Here is a 17,404-nt window from a genome sequence, read left to right on the forward strand (position 1 = left end):
TATAAATATATGAGAATTATCACATATATTATATACTAATTTGACATTATGGTAAAATGTAATAATTAGAAATGGAAAATATTCCTTGCCAATCAAATACAGAAATACCGAACACACCAGGCTGTTTGCACATATCAACACCACTAAAGAAAGTAGATAAAATCAGGCCATGCCTCATCTTACCTCTCCATCAACTTCCCAACAAATGTTGGTCATAAACTGGAAAACAGGCACTCCTCTCTCCTACAACTTACTACTCATTTTCAATAAAATTTTATTCGTAAATTTAAACCAGGTAGTCCCTCCAAGATCCATCTCTTCGTTCATATTTGAATAAGGAAGCTCCTGACTCAATACTTCCAACCTCCAGTTAGGCCGAGGAGTTTTTCAGAACCCATTCCACCAGAGTTGAAATGCCAAAACCCGTTGCAGCGCGCTTCTTGTCATTCCACACAGGACCAGCCAAGTCAATGTGCATCCATTGAACTTTCTCATCAACAAACTGTAAAATTGCAGCAAACTTATGAATTTCCATGGTTTCACACCGAGATTTAGGAGTGGGAAAACCCCCCAATCTATTAGAGGCAAAAAATACTAGAAAGCAATGTCCTAAAGTTCCTAGAAGTGGCTTTTCGTTCTCCAGAAATAGGATCATACGATCTTTTTAGAGCGATAAATTTATCCCTGGTAATACTTTTTAATAAGATTTTATTGTGAAATTGGGAGGTAGCTATGTACCTGTTTCAGGAACAAAGCTGCAGTTATAGCACCCCCTTGACGACCACCAGTGTTGACCATATCAGCTACTCCTGATTTCATTGATTCCCAATAACTTTCCTCTAAAGGCAACCTCCAAAACTTCTCACCACTGACCTCTGAAGCCGCAAGTACCTCCTTTGCGAGTTCATCATTAGGTGTAAAGACACCTGAAAAAAATCAAAGGACATATTGAGTACTCTGATAAAAGAGTGATAATTTAAACATAAAAAATGTAATCACAGTTCCAAGTGTACACCTAACAGTAATCACCCTGAAGTTCAACTTGATTTTAACATAAGGTATGCGTCCAAAAGCATCTCTCTCAATTTCATCCTCACAACACCAAGTACAAGAAGTACGAGCTATGAATAATTGGGCCGAGCCACAGAAGGTTGTTCAATAGAAGGAACAAGAAGTTTTATGAAACAGAAGAGCAAAAAAACACTGTTTTTGCCATGATGGTAAGCATAATTTAATTTGACAAAAAACAAAACTGAATCAAAAGCTCTACTCCAAGTTAGCTTTGCAACAACACGACATGAATAAGAGAGTATGTAAATACCTGCAATTGAGGGTCCAAGTGCAATCACACAGGCACCAGTTAATGTTGCCAGGTCAACAATCTGGAAATAACAGTGTCAGCAAAGCCACATTTTCAAACAATAAATATGATAAATTGTTCAGACATATTATATATCAAACAAAGAACAAAAATTTAAACCCTACCAACACATCCTCAAATAGTCAAAATCTATTTTAACCAAGCATAAAAAAGGATATTAAGAAAAAATCCCTCGTTTTTTTTGTAATTGTATCTAAAACTATAGGCTGAGGAATACAACATGTCAAGCAGTTGACAGTCCAATGATATGAACGTCCATTTTCACATATTTACTGCCAGATTTTGAACATTACTTTCTTGGAATTTTGATAAATCAATTTCTGGCGTCAGATAAATATAATAACAAGAAGAAGAAATCTGAAACTAAATGTATGAGTAGCAATGCATAATAATGGATAATCTCCTAAATCTAAACACTTTTTTTTTATTAAAGATTGGTACTTAAAAGAAAACGCTTGCACTCTGCCGAATTGGTAAGGTGCCAATTTAGTCTTTCATTTTTTTGTAGTCACCTTCTCAACGCCCTGGTTACAAGCATATACTAGAGCATCTGCAAGTGTTAGTCTGCCTTCAGCATCGGTATTGTTAACCTGCAATACAAGCAAAAACAAAAGTTTAATGATACTTTAATCAACGCGGAAACGCAGTATTAATACAAAAGATCCATATTTGAGGAAGGGATGGAGAATTGGGCTTTAAGCCTCTTACAAGTTCATTAATCAACATTTTGTTCCAGGGAAAACGGTAAATACCATACCTCAATTGTCTTTCCATTTGAAGCTGTGACAATATCTCCTGGTCTCATACCCGTTCCACTAATCATATTCTCGCAAGCTGCAACAATGAAATGAACCTGCATGAAAAGTACGGCATGTGCCATCAGTTCATTAATCGCTTCACATGGAATGTGGGGTGCAAAATGGAAACATGCAACCATATTGATGAGATCCTCTTTGTAAGACAAGAAAGTAAAACCATAAGGTAAGCTTGCCTCTACTCCAGGAGGTTTAATTTGACCAATGGCTTTAGCAGCTCCTAAAACTGCAGCAGATCCTCCCATATCAAATTTCATTAGCTCAATTGAGCACCCAGGTCCAGTCTTGATGTTGTAACCACCACTAAAACCATAGAAAAAGAGTTTTAAGAACCTCTGTGGACAGAGCTAATTCAAAAGCATATAACACATTGCTAATGATTCTGGATTACATTAAATCAATGAGAGGGGGGAAGTTGATTAGTATTAAGATAGTAAGACTTAATACTGGTGCACATGGCTAGACAGATACTAAATGGACTTAAAATACAACATCACACATTTAGCCTTCACAAGCTAATGGCAAGCCAATCCTCTGCCCATTTCTTTCTGCAAGAGATACCTGAATTCTAACAAATAATAATAATAAATAACAAACAGTTCACATTTAGGAACATCTACTCACCTGTCAAAAGTCAAACCTTTTCCAACTAATCCCAACTTGACTTTAACAGGTCCACTTTGAGGCTTGTAACATAAATGGATGAAATGAGGGGGGTTTGCGGAGGCTGCAGCAACACCAAGATAAGACCCCATCTTCAATTCTTTGCACTGCTCTACATTTAGAATGTTAGCAGACAAAACATCACTGTACATGGCTGCGACCTTTGAAGCTTCTTCTGCTAGTACCCCTGAAACAGTAATTCATACAGTTTAAGGCAAGAATTATATCACCTGCAGTTACAGAACTACAAACGCCAAAACCCTAATCAGTCCTCCCACCCCACTAGGAACAAAAAAAAATTCGATTTCCCAGCAAACACATTGATTTGCTAAAATTGTGCTTATAATCAACTCATACATGGACTAAACAAAATGGCATTAGCACAAAAATTAATTTTCGGAAGGGGAAGAAAACAATACTGTAATAAAGGACTCAATACAAACCAGGTGTGAGTACGTTTGCTGGTGAATTTACAAGCTCTCTTCCAAAAATTATGGCAGAAGACACATCCTCGGCATATTTAAGCTTCTTCTCTATTTCAGGTCCAGCTCCAAAACCAAGAACATCCACGGATTTAAGAACTGATTTCTTTGACTCTGACTTATACCTGTTATCTTCATACACCCCCAGCACAGTACCTATCACAATTAAAACCATTCTCTGAGCTTAATTTTAAGTTTATACCAAACTGATATTATCATCAACCATTATGCCACGAAAATGGTAAAAGTACCAGATGCTATTGCCGAAGCGGTATTAAGCTTTGATTCATTTGAGAGACCCTCATTACAGGCAAGCACAACAGCAACATTGCTAGCTTGAGCAGCCTTGGCAGCTGCAGCAACAGCCTCACCAAGACCATGAGAAGCAGCAGTTGTTGAGGCCGATTGTCCAAGCCCAATCAAGCCAACCCTTTTAGAGCCAAGGCCGGGAAGCCTAAGAACTGTTGACTGACCAGACTTTCCCTGGAAGTCCTCCTCAGATGTAGCTTCAGCTAAGAGACCATCCAACTGGGCATCTAGCTTCTTCAAAATTGGGTTTGCAAACTTGCAGTTCTCATCCTTGGCCATGTCTTTCTCTGTTACCCCCACAGCAAGTACGTCTCCTTTCCATTCCAACGCATCAATGTCTTTAGCACCGAAAGAGACCTTCAGAGGGTTTTTACAACACATAAAACACATATTTAGAGTTCCCTTGGTATAAAACATCCAAAAATCTTAAAATTCATACATGATCTATCAGCAGAATATGATTCGAAATGCAGAAATTGCGAGCCAATCAATAGATAAGCGTCATGACTTCATTTAGCAACCAATCACAAAACAAGACATCGATAGCTTCTAGGGTTTTAGCCAATAACAACAAATTGAGCGAAAACATAATTGAACAAGTGAGTGAACAGCATTTAATCACCACATAGTCCCACATAATGTTAAAGGTCGCCGAGCTTATACAAACTCTGATTTGAGATCTAAAAAACGAACAGTCGAACCAAAATGATCAATCACAATAAATATACACATACACGTAAAGCGTGAGAGAGCAACAGCGAAAAAAAATACCTTTGGGAATTCGATACTAGCGGGTTGAGTGAGGCCGAGAGTGGCCTTAGCTACCGTGTGAGCCATGAGCCTGCTACCTCTACTAGACCAAGGCGACACAACCGCTAAAGAACGTCGGAGTACAGGCGCAGACCGTAATTTAGAGAAAAACAAAGAGGAGCAAGAGGAAGAACAAGAAGAGGATGCGACTAAGGAGATCGACGCGACAATGGCGGCCATTATTCAGTGTGAGAGGGCGTGTATATTTATAGTGGAACCATCGAAAAATGTTAAAAATTCAACCACCCAATCCCTAACGTAAACAAGCATTTTATTTCTTTAACGGGCTTGGGCTTTTTGTTGATAAGACGCCCATGGCCGTCCATCCCGCATCGTATGCAAGGTTCATTGCTTGCCAGTGCCGATGCACACGTCACCACTCACCGCCTTTGGAATCATATTTCATTTCTTAACCTAGTTAAGATATTTTATACTGCCTTGGGTTGTCTTATTATAGTAGCACAAATGCATGGATAAATTAAAGTTTATCCTATCTCTTTTCAAAAATTTACAAATATAATACTAGAGGAAGACTCAAGTGCAAAATCTCACATTTTATCCATCCATCATTCACGTGTAAACCCCATCACATGGGGTCACATTTATACCAAATGAATTGTGTTAGAGCAACTCCAATGGACTTGGTATAAAGCACTCCAAAGCTATATTTCTTGAGAAAGTGTAGTACTAATGATCTACAATGGGAACAAAATGACACTCCAAATGGGTTGGAATATTTGAAGACGCTTCTTATTTGGAGTGTACTCTAAAAAAAAAAAGTAAACACAAGTGGATCCAAGTGAAGAGAGAGATATAATTGAAAGGAAGAGAGAGATAATGAAAATGAAAAGAGAGAAGAGAGAGAAGAGCAGTATGGAGTATTGGTTCAAGTGCGTTTACTGTGAATATATTTGAATGCGACACTTGTTAAATAGATAGTTACACAATAATTAAAGTATTTGGAGTGTGGACACCAGTGTGTCCATCGTGGAGACTCTTAGATGGATCCCGCACTTGTGTAGAATTCCACACCTGGGAATTTTCTTATAATGCTATAGTTTAAAAAAATATAATTTTAAAAAATATTATAGGTAAGTCTCTCAATTAAAAATTATATTATGATAAGACAATCAAATCAATATATTTGTTCCATAAAATTTAAGACACTATTTCATAAAGAACAAAACTAATAAATAATTATTTTGCTAACTGAAATATTCAAAATTGGATCATCATCCTCGATGACTAGATGATGCACCTAAGTTTGAAAAACACTTACATGGTGGTGACTTGCAGCGACATTGTCTTCGGGAACAGATTGGGCATCTTGTCTCGTATGCAAGTTTCGTTGTTGGCCTTGCTGATGCGCACGTCACCGTCGTTGGAATCAACTAGCAAGGGCGGCCCTGGGGTGGGGCGACACGGGCGGTCGCCCTGGGCCCCCAAATCCCCAGGGCCCAAAATTTTTTTAAAAAATATTGATTTTATATTAATCTAAACACAAAAAACCAATTAAAAACTAACAATTCTTCACATATTTCAACTAAAAAACTAATAAAAGAAAATTTTTTGATTTTAAAATAAATAAAAAATAAAACACGGGCCCCTTTTCTAGAGCTCGCCCGGGGCCCCTGTAAACTCAGGTACGCCACTGACAACTAGTTGCATGCTCGCGCTTCGCGCGACACATAATTAATTTAAAAAATAAATATTTTTGATAATTTTTCGATACTTTATTACCATAATGAATAACAAAGCTTGAATTATAGAAAATGAAAATAATTATGAGATGAACAAATAACTACAATACATTTTTCTCAATATGTTAATAAATAATTTTGTAAGAATGAGCGAAAAATTTGATGCATAAAGAAAAAATATGCTCAGAGTTTAACAATTATTTTTTGCGTTGGTTTTTTGAACAAAGTTGTAAAATAACTAAAAACATCTCATAAATTATAAATTATATAGAAAATATAGCGCACCTTCTTTATCTCCTAATTTTTACATCTCATTTATTATTGCTTTTTATGTCAGTCAGCCACAATTTTTCATACTATATCAATAAGCATATATAATATATAATTTGTTGTACTATGTATCTCACATTTGATTAAATTCTTCATTTGTATGATCATCCACTGAGGGATTATCTTATACGGAATCATCCTCTATGAAATCTCCTAAGAATGCATCCTAAACTGGATCTTTTTCATCATCATTGGTTGTTGTTTGACAACTAATTCCATGATTTGTAGGGACATATCGTTAGGAATTTTGTTGAAATTGTTCATTTTTCCCATGAAGTTTTTGTAGCATGTCTTAGAACTTTATTGTGATATTATATGTTTTTGTGTGTTATTTTATATTTATATTGTGAATATGTTTCATTTAAGCTTTTATCTTTTTGTTTTTATATGCAATTAATAGGTGATAATTGATATGACTATTTGTTGTATTATTAAATATCATTTTAAAATTATTTGTATATTATTAATTGTATGTGCTTGTGGGTCTTAAAGTTATTTAATATATTTAATTTTTTCTTTTTTTTTGTGTAGGTTTTTTTAGAGGCATCCACGTGGCACCAAGGAGAAGCCTTTTGGATCCTCCATTATATATATATATAGATTGATTTCATTTCTTAACTAGTTAAGAAAGTTGTATTTATTGGTTTGTCTTATTATAGTGGCACAAATGCAAGCTTTTATCCATCTCTCTTTAAAAAATTATAAATATATTCCTATTACTTAAAAAAATATATAATTTTATTTGTATGCTTGTTCAATTGCTTGCCTAAACATAAATAATATATTTAGATGCTATTAGGAATAAGATAGGAAATTAAGAATGAGAGTAGGAATGGAAAGCGAATGATGTCCTTACCAAAAGAAAAGAAAAGAAGAGAAGAGAAAAGAACGATGTCGATGCGTTTCGTAATATTTAGGATTCTTTCTTCTTCTTTTTCTTTTTCTTTTTCCCTTTCCTTTTGTTAGATACAAGTTTGCTCATCCGATTAGTTTAAATTTTGATCATCATACTTGCGTGCACATATTTTTCCATCTAAAAACAAGATAATTTAGGTCAAAATTTAACACGTGGCCACAAAGAATATCATTCTCAATGAAAATTGACATGCCAATTGGACCTTTAAATTGAGATTCTAACTTTTATTAATTGTAACCAATGAGAATCATTGTTATAAAAGGTAGATATGTATTTTTAACCATAAGAAAGGGGTTAAAATCCTAATTTAAGGGTTTCCTCTTATTCATTGTCTCATTCTCCCAGGGATAGTGTAGTGTAGAGGCACTTTCTCTGGATTTATTTTACCTTTCTTGCGTTTCTCATTGATTTTGTATAAACACTGATTTAGATGACAATAAATTTGATATTATCACCAAGATCATGAGTGGTTAGTTTGTTCATTGTGCATGGTGTGCGCAATATTACCTTGAACATAAAAATTGAACATCCACGAAAAAAGATTTAAGGCTAGAGTTTTTAATTACTTATTTTCTCAAAACTTTCTTTAATTGGATACAAACTTTTTCATGTTATCGAGTCATTCGGTCTTTTAATTTTTCCGCAATTTATTCGTTATTCTTTGTATACTTTCGTTTTGCGTTAGCTACTCAAGTCTTATAGAAAGCATATTTTCGTTTTGCATGAACAGAAAAGTAAAATTCACTGAATTGCCCAGCCCAGCCCAGCCCATCATCGCCCAGCCCAGCAATAATACAAACTCCCAATTATTCCCTTTTTTTATTAAAAAAAAAAAAACTGTCAATTCCAAACAGCCCCGGAAGGTTTTCTTCTCCACCAAGCCAATCCATTGCTTTAAGCTGTTCTCTCACTCTCTACATAGCTTGGTTACCTTACAGGCGTACAGAAGAGCATTCAGTGAAGAAACAATGGTGGGGACGAATCTGAAAGCAGAAACAATGTCTCTGATGGAAAAGAGAACAGCTATGGAGGTCGAGATGAACGCCATCATCGAGCGCCTTTGTCAGCCTGGCGGCCCTGGTCTCTCCGGCAATCTTGTGGACTCCGAGGCATGGTTTCTTCATCTCTCTCCTTTATTAAAAATTCCGGGTTGTTATTTTTTGGTTTGAAGAGGTTTAGTATTTCCAGCAACTTATCTCGTAGCGATTGATTTCGGAAACAGTGGAATGAAGGAAAACCAGGGGTCGTATTGTTACTCAGCTATTTATTTTTTTGAGCATAACGATTTTTTCTCATCAAATCATTCTGTCAATGCCCTAATTTCGCAATTTATTCAATATGTGTAATGGCCCGTGCACACTCATACACACAGGGGATTGCCATAGCTGTTATATATGAGCCATATTGTGGCAGAGTATTTCATTTTTCTATTTAATTATTCTTTTTTATACGTAATTCTTCCTTTGCTGTAAGAGATGTTAGTGCTTGGAATGTGTTAGACTTACTACAGATTTTCAAATGGCAACTGAATGTTTAGGGATTTCCTCGCTCTGACATTGATGTTCCAGTTGTACGGGCAGAAAGGCACCGTCTTACTGGTAAAGTGCTTATTTCCCGTGATGGACATGTATTGAACATTATTTGGTGTCTGATTGTTGTTACTTTATTTTAGTTTCTAGGTCTAATTATTTTGGGCATTACTGACGACTTAACAATTTTTGGGCCTTAGCATGGTTGAGAGTTGATGCAACTATTTATATCTGGACAAGGGATATTGAGACTTGCTATGTAATGTTCAACTACACGATGAGCAATTTGAATAGCTTGCATATTTGAGAATCCTTTATTTTGGTCCTACTTTCTTCATAGCAAATTTGAATATGCCGCACTGTTATACGAACCCCAAACTATTTGACCCTTGAAATAACATTGCAATATTTCATATTTTTATAATGGTAAATGGATTCCAAAAGGTTTATTCAAAAGTTTCTTTAATGAATAGCTGTGTATGTATAAGAAGAGAGTGTTCCTTTCAACAAAGGAATTGAATTACTAAACTGACTGGTAAAACGTATCTCAGTTTCTGCTTGTAAAAATAAGAAGGGTGATGCTATAATTTCGTTTATATGGTTTTCTTTAAAGGTTTGAATTATTACCAAGCAGTTCCAACTTTGAAACTGATGCTTTTGATATGCTTCAAGCACTGGTTTTGGTTCGTGCGTCAGAACATTGTGGTGCTGAGCTATAGATTCTTGAATTGTGATAACTCAATACAAGTGCTATTTGTTTGAAGACGAGATATTGTTGGCCAAAGGTGGCAACTGCTTCGTATTATTTACAAGTGTATCTTGCAGATGACATGTTTACTGGTTCACGAGGAAATACTGTTAGTTTTGTTATATCTAATGTTTGTTTTATTACAGAGCTGTTCTGACCTTGTTATCAATGCTGTTGAAGTACTTCTCGCAATTGTTTTGGGTAGTGTGACTGAATGCTTCTTAGTTTGTTTATTGTGATTAAGGTTTTCCCTATCCTATTTGCAGAATTGAGAAATGATCACAAAGAGATTACAGAAAAAATAAATGCAAATATACAAGTTCAGCATTCAGCGAGGCATGTTCCCAGATCTTCCTCTACAGAAGATTCAGGTGTGTCATGGGTGGTTGAAGCTTTACCATGATTTTTTTGTGAAACATAGACAAACTGATGCTGTAACTTGGTAGTTGGTAAAAAGATGTTGAGGTTAAAGATGATATTTTTTTGTACCTAGTAGTTAGTTGACACCAAATTTTGAGATAGACCTACTTTCTCTAATCAAGTATGTTTTTCTAACAAGAAGTCAACAATTCAAAGCTATCTTGCAGTTATTCTTGCTGATGTTAGTGCATCTGATAATTCCCTAACAGAGATTCTGTGGTAAATATCAATTCTGATACTTTAGCTGCTTGCTCTGACTAATTCATAGGATAAATTGTAGACCGCATACATTGATAGATGCAATTCAGATACACAAACACACACACACACACACACACACACACAGAGATATATCCATATTTAAGCATTTATGATTTTCCCAGTTACATTTGTAGCCAACATATATCCATCTCTACTTTGTGATTTAAATTGATGCCAAAAGATTAGACAGTTTTTTTTGCAAGAATTTATCCTATGTGCTGAAAGACACAAGGATTTTGTAGTAAGATACGAACCTTGTATCTGCTTTTGCAGGGCAGCAACTGTGTAATATCTAACAACCATTCTTCATCTGTATGACTGTATCACTGTGGGAGCCTTGTGCTCTAGTGCAACTTTATGAATTCTTCATTTGGTTTGTATGATGTATTCTTCTTTCTTTAGTGTTTGTAGTTAAAAGACAGAATTTCCTTTTGTATTATTAGTATGAATGATTCCTGTATGTGTTGGCAAATTTTATGCTTCAATTTTTTTGAAGTTTTTGAAGAATTCATGTAATTTACTTTCTCATTAGCATATGAACTTCTTTTTTCTTTTTTTCTTTTTGGAATGGGGGCGGGGGGAGGTGGTTGTTGTGGAGACTGTGTACTCATATGGTAATTGGAAGTCCTATGTGGAGATAAGCTGATTAAACTTGTTCTTCTTCTTTTGAAGGTGATGATGTGATGTCAAATAACCGAGGTTCCTCCTTTGATAATGTCTTTACATCCTCATCCTCAAACGACGTTGTTCCGAGAGATTCTCTTACTGCCATGGACGTGGATGTTATTGCCAGTATTCCATTTGCAGTTATTGATGGAATAGCGGATGCATCTCCAGCAGCAGTGGATGGTTTGCAACTTGGAGATCAGATTATCAAATTTGGAAATGTGGATTACCAGCCTGGTGAAAATTTTCTGCAAATGCTCGCTTCCGAAACCCAATCAAATCAGGGCCAGGCGATACCAGTAGTGGCTATAAGGCAAGGTGCCCCCATCAACTTAGCAGTGACTCCTAGAACTTGGCAGGGCAGGGGTCTACTAGGGTAAATCACTTATGTTCTTCTTGCAATTATTATGTGCAGCTTGCCTGTTTATTCATTCATCATTACGAACTTGAAGGATTTTTAAGTGTTTTGGAAACAAAATAAAACAAAATATAAGAATTTTATTAGTTTGTAAATTATGTAAAAAGGTAAACAACATTCATGCACAAGACTCCCATAATGGGCGAGGGACAGGCAAGATGTACACAAACATTACCTTACATAATATGTGAAGAAGCTAATTCCAGGAATTGAACCTGTGACCTCTAGATTGCACTCCTGCAACTCAAATCTTACCTCTACATAATATGTGAAGAAGCTAATTCCAAGAATTGGAGTTGCACTCTTGCAACTCTACCACTGAGCCACATGTTCGTAATAAGTTTTATTAGCTTCCTCATTGTGTTATTGCTTGGAGTTAGTTCTAGAAATTACCCGTGACTTTAGATCAATTCCATTAATAAACATACTGCTGCTAAATGCTGGCAATGCAAAGTGTTGTTTGTCATTCAAATGTTTGTTTCTTTAACGTTGGAATGCGTCATCTCTGTTTTCTTTTTCTGTTGTTGTAATAATACCAATAATAACAGCAACACTTCGTTCAGCTGTTGCTTTTACAGACTACTCATTTTCTTTCTTTGTTGTTCGTATGTACTTGGTTTGTCTATGTTTCGTTGTGTAGCTTAAGCAATGCATATTGGTGCATGCATTTAAATATTCAAAGAAAAGCTTTTGTCACCTGTAGTTAAATTTGAATGCTATGTGGAATTGTGTTTGCCGTTTGCGATCCATATTTGCTTTCAATTAATGACCGTCCTATGTGTTTGTTGCTAAAAATGACAATTCTTATGTGGAATGCTTTCAGATGCAACTTCCGGATCTTGTAACTGGACTAAATCACTTATGGCGTGAACACAGTCAAGTGGTGGGTTTCATTTTCCGTTAGGCATTAACTTCTTGTTATTAAAGACAGTTCTGTGTACTTTTTTCCTTTATAAAACAACTAGCATACTAGGATTATTTCTTCAGCAGTGCTGGATCTGAGGTGTTTCTTTGCGACTACGGGTTTTCAGGTTACTTCTTATAATTCGATTGGGAATGTTGTTGTGGATTCTCATTTTGATTAGCCATGAAAATGTCTTGGAAGAAAGTAGAAAGTGAAGCACCTTGACTGATATTATTACTATTTGTTAGTTTGTTCTCTTTATTGTGGCATTCGGTACACTTGATAGGTAAGGTCCATTCTCATCTTATATATGCAGATTACTTTCAGTTTTTATGGAATTCACTGTTCTCCCAGGTGTGAACATGCAATTTGTGATACTAGTGGAACATGTTTTGTCATTGGAATGTGCCCTGTTATGGGAAAAGCCAATGGGCTTGTTTGGGAATGCTGTGAGGTGTGGTGTGGTGCTGTGAGTTATAAAACTATGGTGCTGTGAGGTGAGTTGAAACGCAAAAGGCTGTTTGACGCATAATTTTTAAAATTGTGGTGTGGTGCGGTGAGGTGCGTTTGACGTATCTAAATTACGGTTATATTAGATGACTAATAATATTAATATAAAATCACTTAAGGTTTACCTTGTACATTAATCTAAAATAAAATAATTGACCTAATTTGATTAACTAGGACAAGTCAACATATATTGTAAGTGTTTGGGAGTGTGGTGAGGCGTGGTGAGGTGCTGTGAGGTAAAAAATTGTGGTGTTGTGAGGTGAATTGGAAAGTAAAAGCTGTTTGGCGTGTCATAAAAAACTGTGGTGCTGTGAGGTGTGTTGCAACTGAACACAGTTGCAACACACTGCCAAACTCATACAATATATTGCTTACTCCAAATCCACACAAAATGTAAACCATATCTCGATTACAAGTTTGTCTTTTGAACATTCGGCTATTATACTCGCTTGCACGGAAGTTTCCTCATAACATTTATCATGCCAACTATACTACACTAATTTATTCATATGTGATTATATTATGCTTATGTCCCATGTATAGTGATTAATGCTCTGAATTAGACATGGTTGCTCTTAAAATTTAAAATATTCAGATGGTCAATTTTTTGATGCTGTGAGAGGAATAGAATTTTAGAAAGGCACGCACGACTTCAGATCTCCAAACCCTCACAATGCGTGAATCTCGATAGCTTTCAATTAAACAAAATGTTTCCGTAATTATAAACGAATGGCCATTTGATTCATGAAACGGCAACTCGGACTGCAAAATCCTTTTAATGTTTTGCAGGTGTTCTGACGCCACAAAACCTTAAAATTAATTGTCGTGAATCTCCATAGTATTATATAATGCTATCGGAACACGCGTTTTGATATCAATATTCAATCTTACTATTATATAATGCTCCATATTACAAATTTTCAGGTTGTCATGTTGCAGTAGATACATCGGGTCGTACAGCTTTGCTTTTTCAAGATGTCACTCATCTCAATAGTATTACGTACTCTTGTAAAAGAACGTTTAACTACGGAGTTATTACGAGATATTTTCCTCTAAAAAAACGTATTGATTATGGTTAGGAAATGTTAACACCCCATGACAATTACTGACTAAGCAATCAATTTTTTATACACCATCTCATTATTTCTTCGAGAATGATACCAAACAAACTTGTCTTTTAAACCGCTGACAAGGGTTTAAACTCTAGCTTATCAAAATAAAAAAAAGGTTTAAACTCTAGCCCGTCATCATTCCCAAGTTTACGATGTATGAAAAATATTTGATACGAATCTTATTGTATAATGTGAGTCAAATAATGACTTCCAGTTAAATTAACAACTCGTGGATCTCCATACATTTTAGTTTTTCGCCATTGTTTACTGGTGAAGCCACTGGAATGGAAAGAGATAACAATCTCTGCAAATCGCCTTTCCCTCTATATAAGACTTCTTCCTCCTCCTCCTTTAGACAGATACAAGAATTTTCATATCTTGGTTGTAAACAATAATGGGTTCCTATGCACCATCCCAGATGAGTAGTCCTTCAATCAATGTTACAGAGGAAGAGAAACCAGAGCCTCCAATGTCAACTGCTGACTTCAAGGAGACACTCTCTACCCTTCCAAAAGTGAAAGACTGGACAGGGTTGGACTATATCTATGAGTATGAAGGTTTTTGGCACCATGAATACTTCTTGGAAGGAATCATATCAGCTCAACAACACTACAAGCCACAACCTTCTGATATAGTCTTAAGCAGTGTTCCAAAATCAGGCACAACTTGGCTCAAGGCTCTTGCCTTTTCGATCGCGACTCGACATTGTTACGATGACTTCACCACCACCAGTCTTCTGCTCACTAAGGTTCCTCACAAGTGTGTTCCAAGATTGGAGGTTGATCTGGTTGCTTCTCCAAGTCACTATGACCAGAAGAACAAGAGGGAAGTTCCACTTGTGGCTACACATGTTCCTTTCACTTCCTTACCAAAATCACTCATTGATTCTGATTGCAAGATTGTCTACATATGCAGGGACCCCAAAGATGCATTTGTCTCAATGTGGCATTTTTTTCACAACATATTTTCACCTAAAGGTGTTGAAATCCTTCCATTGGAGGAAGCTTTTGAGGAGTTCTGCAAAGGCTTGGTCTTTTGTGGACCCTATTGGGACCATGTTTTGGGGTATTGGAAGGCCAGCCTTGAACTTCCTGGAAGGATTTTGTTCTTGAAATATGAAGAAATGAAGAGAGACACTGAAGGGCAAGTAAAGATATTGGCTGAATTCATGGGATTTCCTTTCTCAGCAGAGGAAGTGAAAGATGGAGTTGTTGAGAAAATAATAAAAATGTGCAGCTTTGAGTGTTTGAGCAGTCTGGAGGTCAATAAGAATGGAAAGAACGGAGAAGACACGCCATTTCCGGTTAAAAACAATGTGTATTTCAGGAAAGGAGATGTTGGGGATTGGAAGAACCATTTGACATCCGAGATGGCAAAACGATTGGACTCCATATCTGATTACAAGTTCAGCGGTTCAGGCCTGAACTTGAAATCTTACGGATAAGAGGCTAGAGTACTATGAGATATCTGGAGCTATAACACTTCCACAGTTTTCAATTTGAATAATGCATAAATAAGTGCTTGCTTATATGAGCTTAGATGATGCATCACAGAACTGTTTGTTTGTTCTTTCAATGGGAATGCTATGTTTGTGAATCTACTGCTAGTTGTGTTAATTTATACATTGCACCCAACTGTTATGAATTAGTATTCTCCAGAAAGCACTACATGAAAATTTTAAGTGCAAATGGTTGAGGCATTTTATCAAACACTCTGTGTGTTTACTGCATAAGCGAACGATGTGACACAATGATAGAGTTACGATGTGAGTGCCCTTGTAGAGAATGCTTACAAGGCCATTTCCTCGACTCTGAACAACCTCTTTAACTAGTCTTATATCATTGCCTTCGCTAGTTTAAGGAAAGGGCTGCCTCTGCGGACATTCCTTGCATGCCACGTTACACCTTATTATCTTTCAAGGGATGATCTAGGGTTAAGAACATAAACTCTTCGTATGTATTCGGGAATCGATACACTCCTTCCCGGGAGACTAGTCTCTCGTGGTGATTTCTCAAGCACCTCATCTTAATTCGGATGCCGACTTCGAAGCTTGAACCGCCTTAACACCCCCTAACGAACCAAACCCAGCGACTACGAGCGCAGCAAACAAACCCCAACCTTGTTGATTTCCAGGCTTGCAATGCGCCAGCGCCAAGCAACGGAATACCCAAGTTGTCAAGTTCAAAACATGATTGATTGGACTGGGCTGGTTAGCATATGCATCTTTGGGCTTTATCTTCCTTTTTAAGGCCAGTTTTCAAAGCTCTCTTTATTGGGCTTCTCTTCCTTCTTAGGCCCAACGTTGAAACTTTCTTAATGGACTTGAAGCTTTCTTTATTGGCAGTGGCACTTTAGTTTTTAGTTTGCATGAGTCGAAGACATAGTTAATTGGACTGGGCATCTTTGGGCTTGATCTTTCTTCTTTCGGCCCTTTAATAAAGCTTTCATATTGGGCTTAATTTTCTTTTTGGCCCAGCATAATCTTCCTTTCTGGCCTCCAAGCTTTTTTATTGGGATTGATACTCCTTCATTAGGCCCATTGCACCACCTCATTACTTTCTCAAATGAAAATGCAATGTTTATGAATTCTTATTTTCAAATTCGGAATCTTCTTAGTCCAATCGATTTTGCCCACGAGAAATTTACCAGGTTACCACCCCAAGTGGTTCCAAAAAGTCTACCAATTGCTGGATCAAAAGCTGAAAATCATATTGGATTAGAATAAGAGTTGGTGTAGGCTTACTTGAAAGGATAATATATTAATCTTGTTTAGTCCTGTTTGACTTGCATGAAGAGTCACTGAAATCATATGTCATGGTATGTTATCCTCCACATTTCCATAATATAAAAAGAGGAGACAAGGGTTTAGGTAGTAGAAAGGCAGGTTGACAAGACAATAACAAAAGATGATGGTTTACCTTTACATTTACCTAGTAATGCTTTTCTTGTGATGGTTTACCTTACATTTACCTAGTAATGATGGTTTACCTTACATTATCAAATAAGTAGAATAGTAAAAAAATTGTGTGAATTATACGTGGTGGAGGTGTCTTTTTATAGTAATTGAATAAGTCATATTCGGTACTTTATTGTGGAGTATAATCTTTATTTTGAGGAAGTTATAGCTTGGCTAGGAAACAATGTCTTTTGTTTTTCAAATTGGAGAAGAATTCCTCGTGGGGAATTCTATTTTGTATTGGACTTTGAATGATCCTCTTGGTATATGCAAGATAGCCCTATTGAATGTTATGATGTACGAAATCCGAGATATCTGATTCTATAGAGGTATGGTTAGTGAAGTGCCCTACATCTCGGGTTTGACCGAGGTAACCTTGTGATAAATATACCGAGATACGTTTTCAGTGTTTCAGCTAGAATGTGTCCACGGTTGAGTAGAGCGTGTTTTGGTATTATAAACTCTAAAATATAA

General features: G+C 36.3%; 3 protein-coding genes across 4 annotated transcripts; 2 read left to right on the plus strand and 1 right to left on the minus strand.

Annotated features, from left to right (window-relative positions):
- Positions 1-31: 31 nt before the first annotated feature.
- LOC119997435 (leucine aminopeptidase 1-like) lies at positions 32-4,662 on the minus strand. Its single transcript, XM_038844460.1, has 10 exons — positions 4,422-4,662; positions 3,593-4,007; positions 3,303-3,497; positions 2,821-3,046; positions 2,373-2,499; positions 2,139-2,234; positions 1,894-1,971; positions 1,322-1,382; positions 739-926; positions 32-502 (listed from the first exon to the last, which is right to left on the minus strand). The coding sequence occupies exons 1-10, from the start codon at positions 4,638-4,640 to the stop codon at positions 371-373; spliced, it is 1,737 nt and encodes a 578-aa protein (XP_038700388.1). The 5' UTR covers positions 4,641-4,662; the 3' UTR covers positions 32-370.
- Positions 4,663-8,240: 3,578 nt separating this feature from the next.
- Positions 8,241-12,628, plus strand: LOC119996049 (26S proteasome non-ATPase regulatory subunit 9-like). 2 transcript variants are annotated; one of them, XM_038842550.1, is made up of 6 exons: positions 8,241-8,515; positions 8,944-9,004; positions 9,950-10,054; positions 11,037-11,406; positions 12,272-12,331; positions 12,480-12,628. In XM_038842550.1, the coding sequence occupies exons 1-5, from the start codon at positions 8,375-8,377 to the stop codon at positions 12,291-12,293; spliced, it is 699 nt and encodes a 232-aa protein (XP_038698478.1). In that variant the 5' UTR covers positions 8,241-8,374; the 3' UTR covers positions 12,294-12,331; positions 12,480-12,628. The 2 variants fall into 2 exon arrangements, with proteins under 2 accessions (XP_038698478.1, XP_038698477.1); XM_038842549.1 differs by having other exon boundaries at positions 8,242-8,515; positions 12,272-12,613.
- A 1,721-nt stretch (positions 12,629-14,349) lies between these two features.
- On the plus strand, positions 14,350-15,426 carry LOC119995866 (flavonol 3-sulfotransferase-like). Its single transcript, XM_038842328.1, has one exon. It carries the CDS (start codon positions 14,369-14,371, stop codon positions 15,416-15,418), a length of 1,050 nt encoding a protein of 349 aa, XP_038698256.1. The 5' UTR covers positions 14,350-14,368; the 3' UTR covers positions 15,419-15,426.
- The last annotated feature ends 1,978 nt before the right edge of the window (positions 15,427-17,404 follow it).

Source organism: Tripterygium wilfordii, chromosome 4 (assembly GCF_013401445.1).
Source record: "Tripterygium wilfordii isolate XIE 37 chromosome 4, ASM1340144v1, whole genome shotgun sequence".
Taxonomy (NCBI): Eukaryota; Viridiplantae; Streptophyta; class Magnoliopsida; order Celastrales; family Celastraceae; genus Tripterygium; species Tripterygium wilfordii.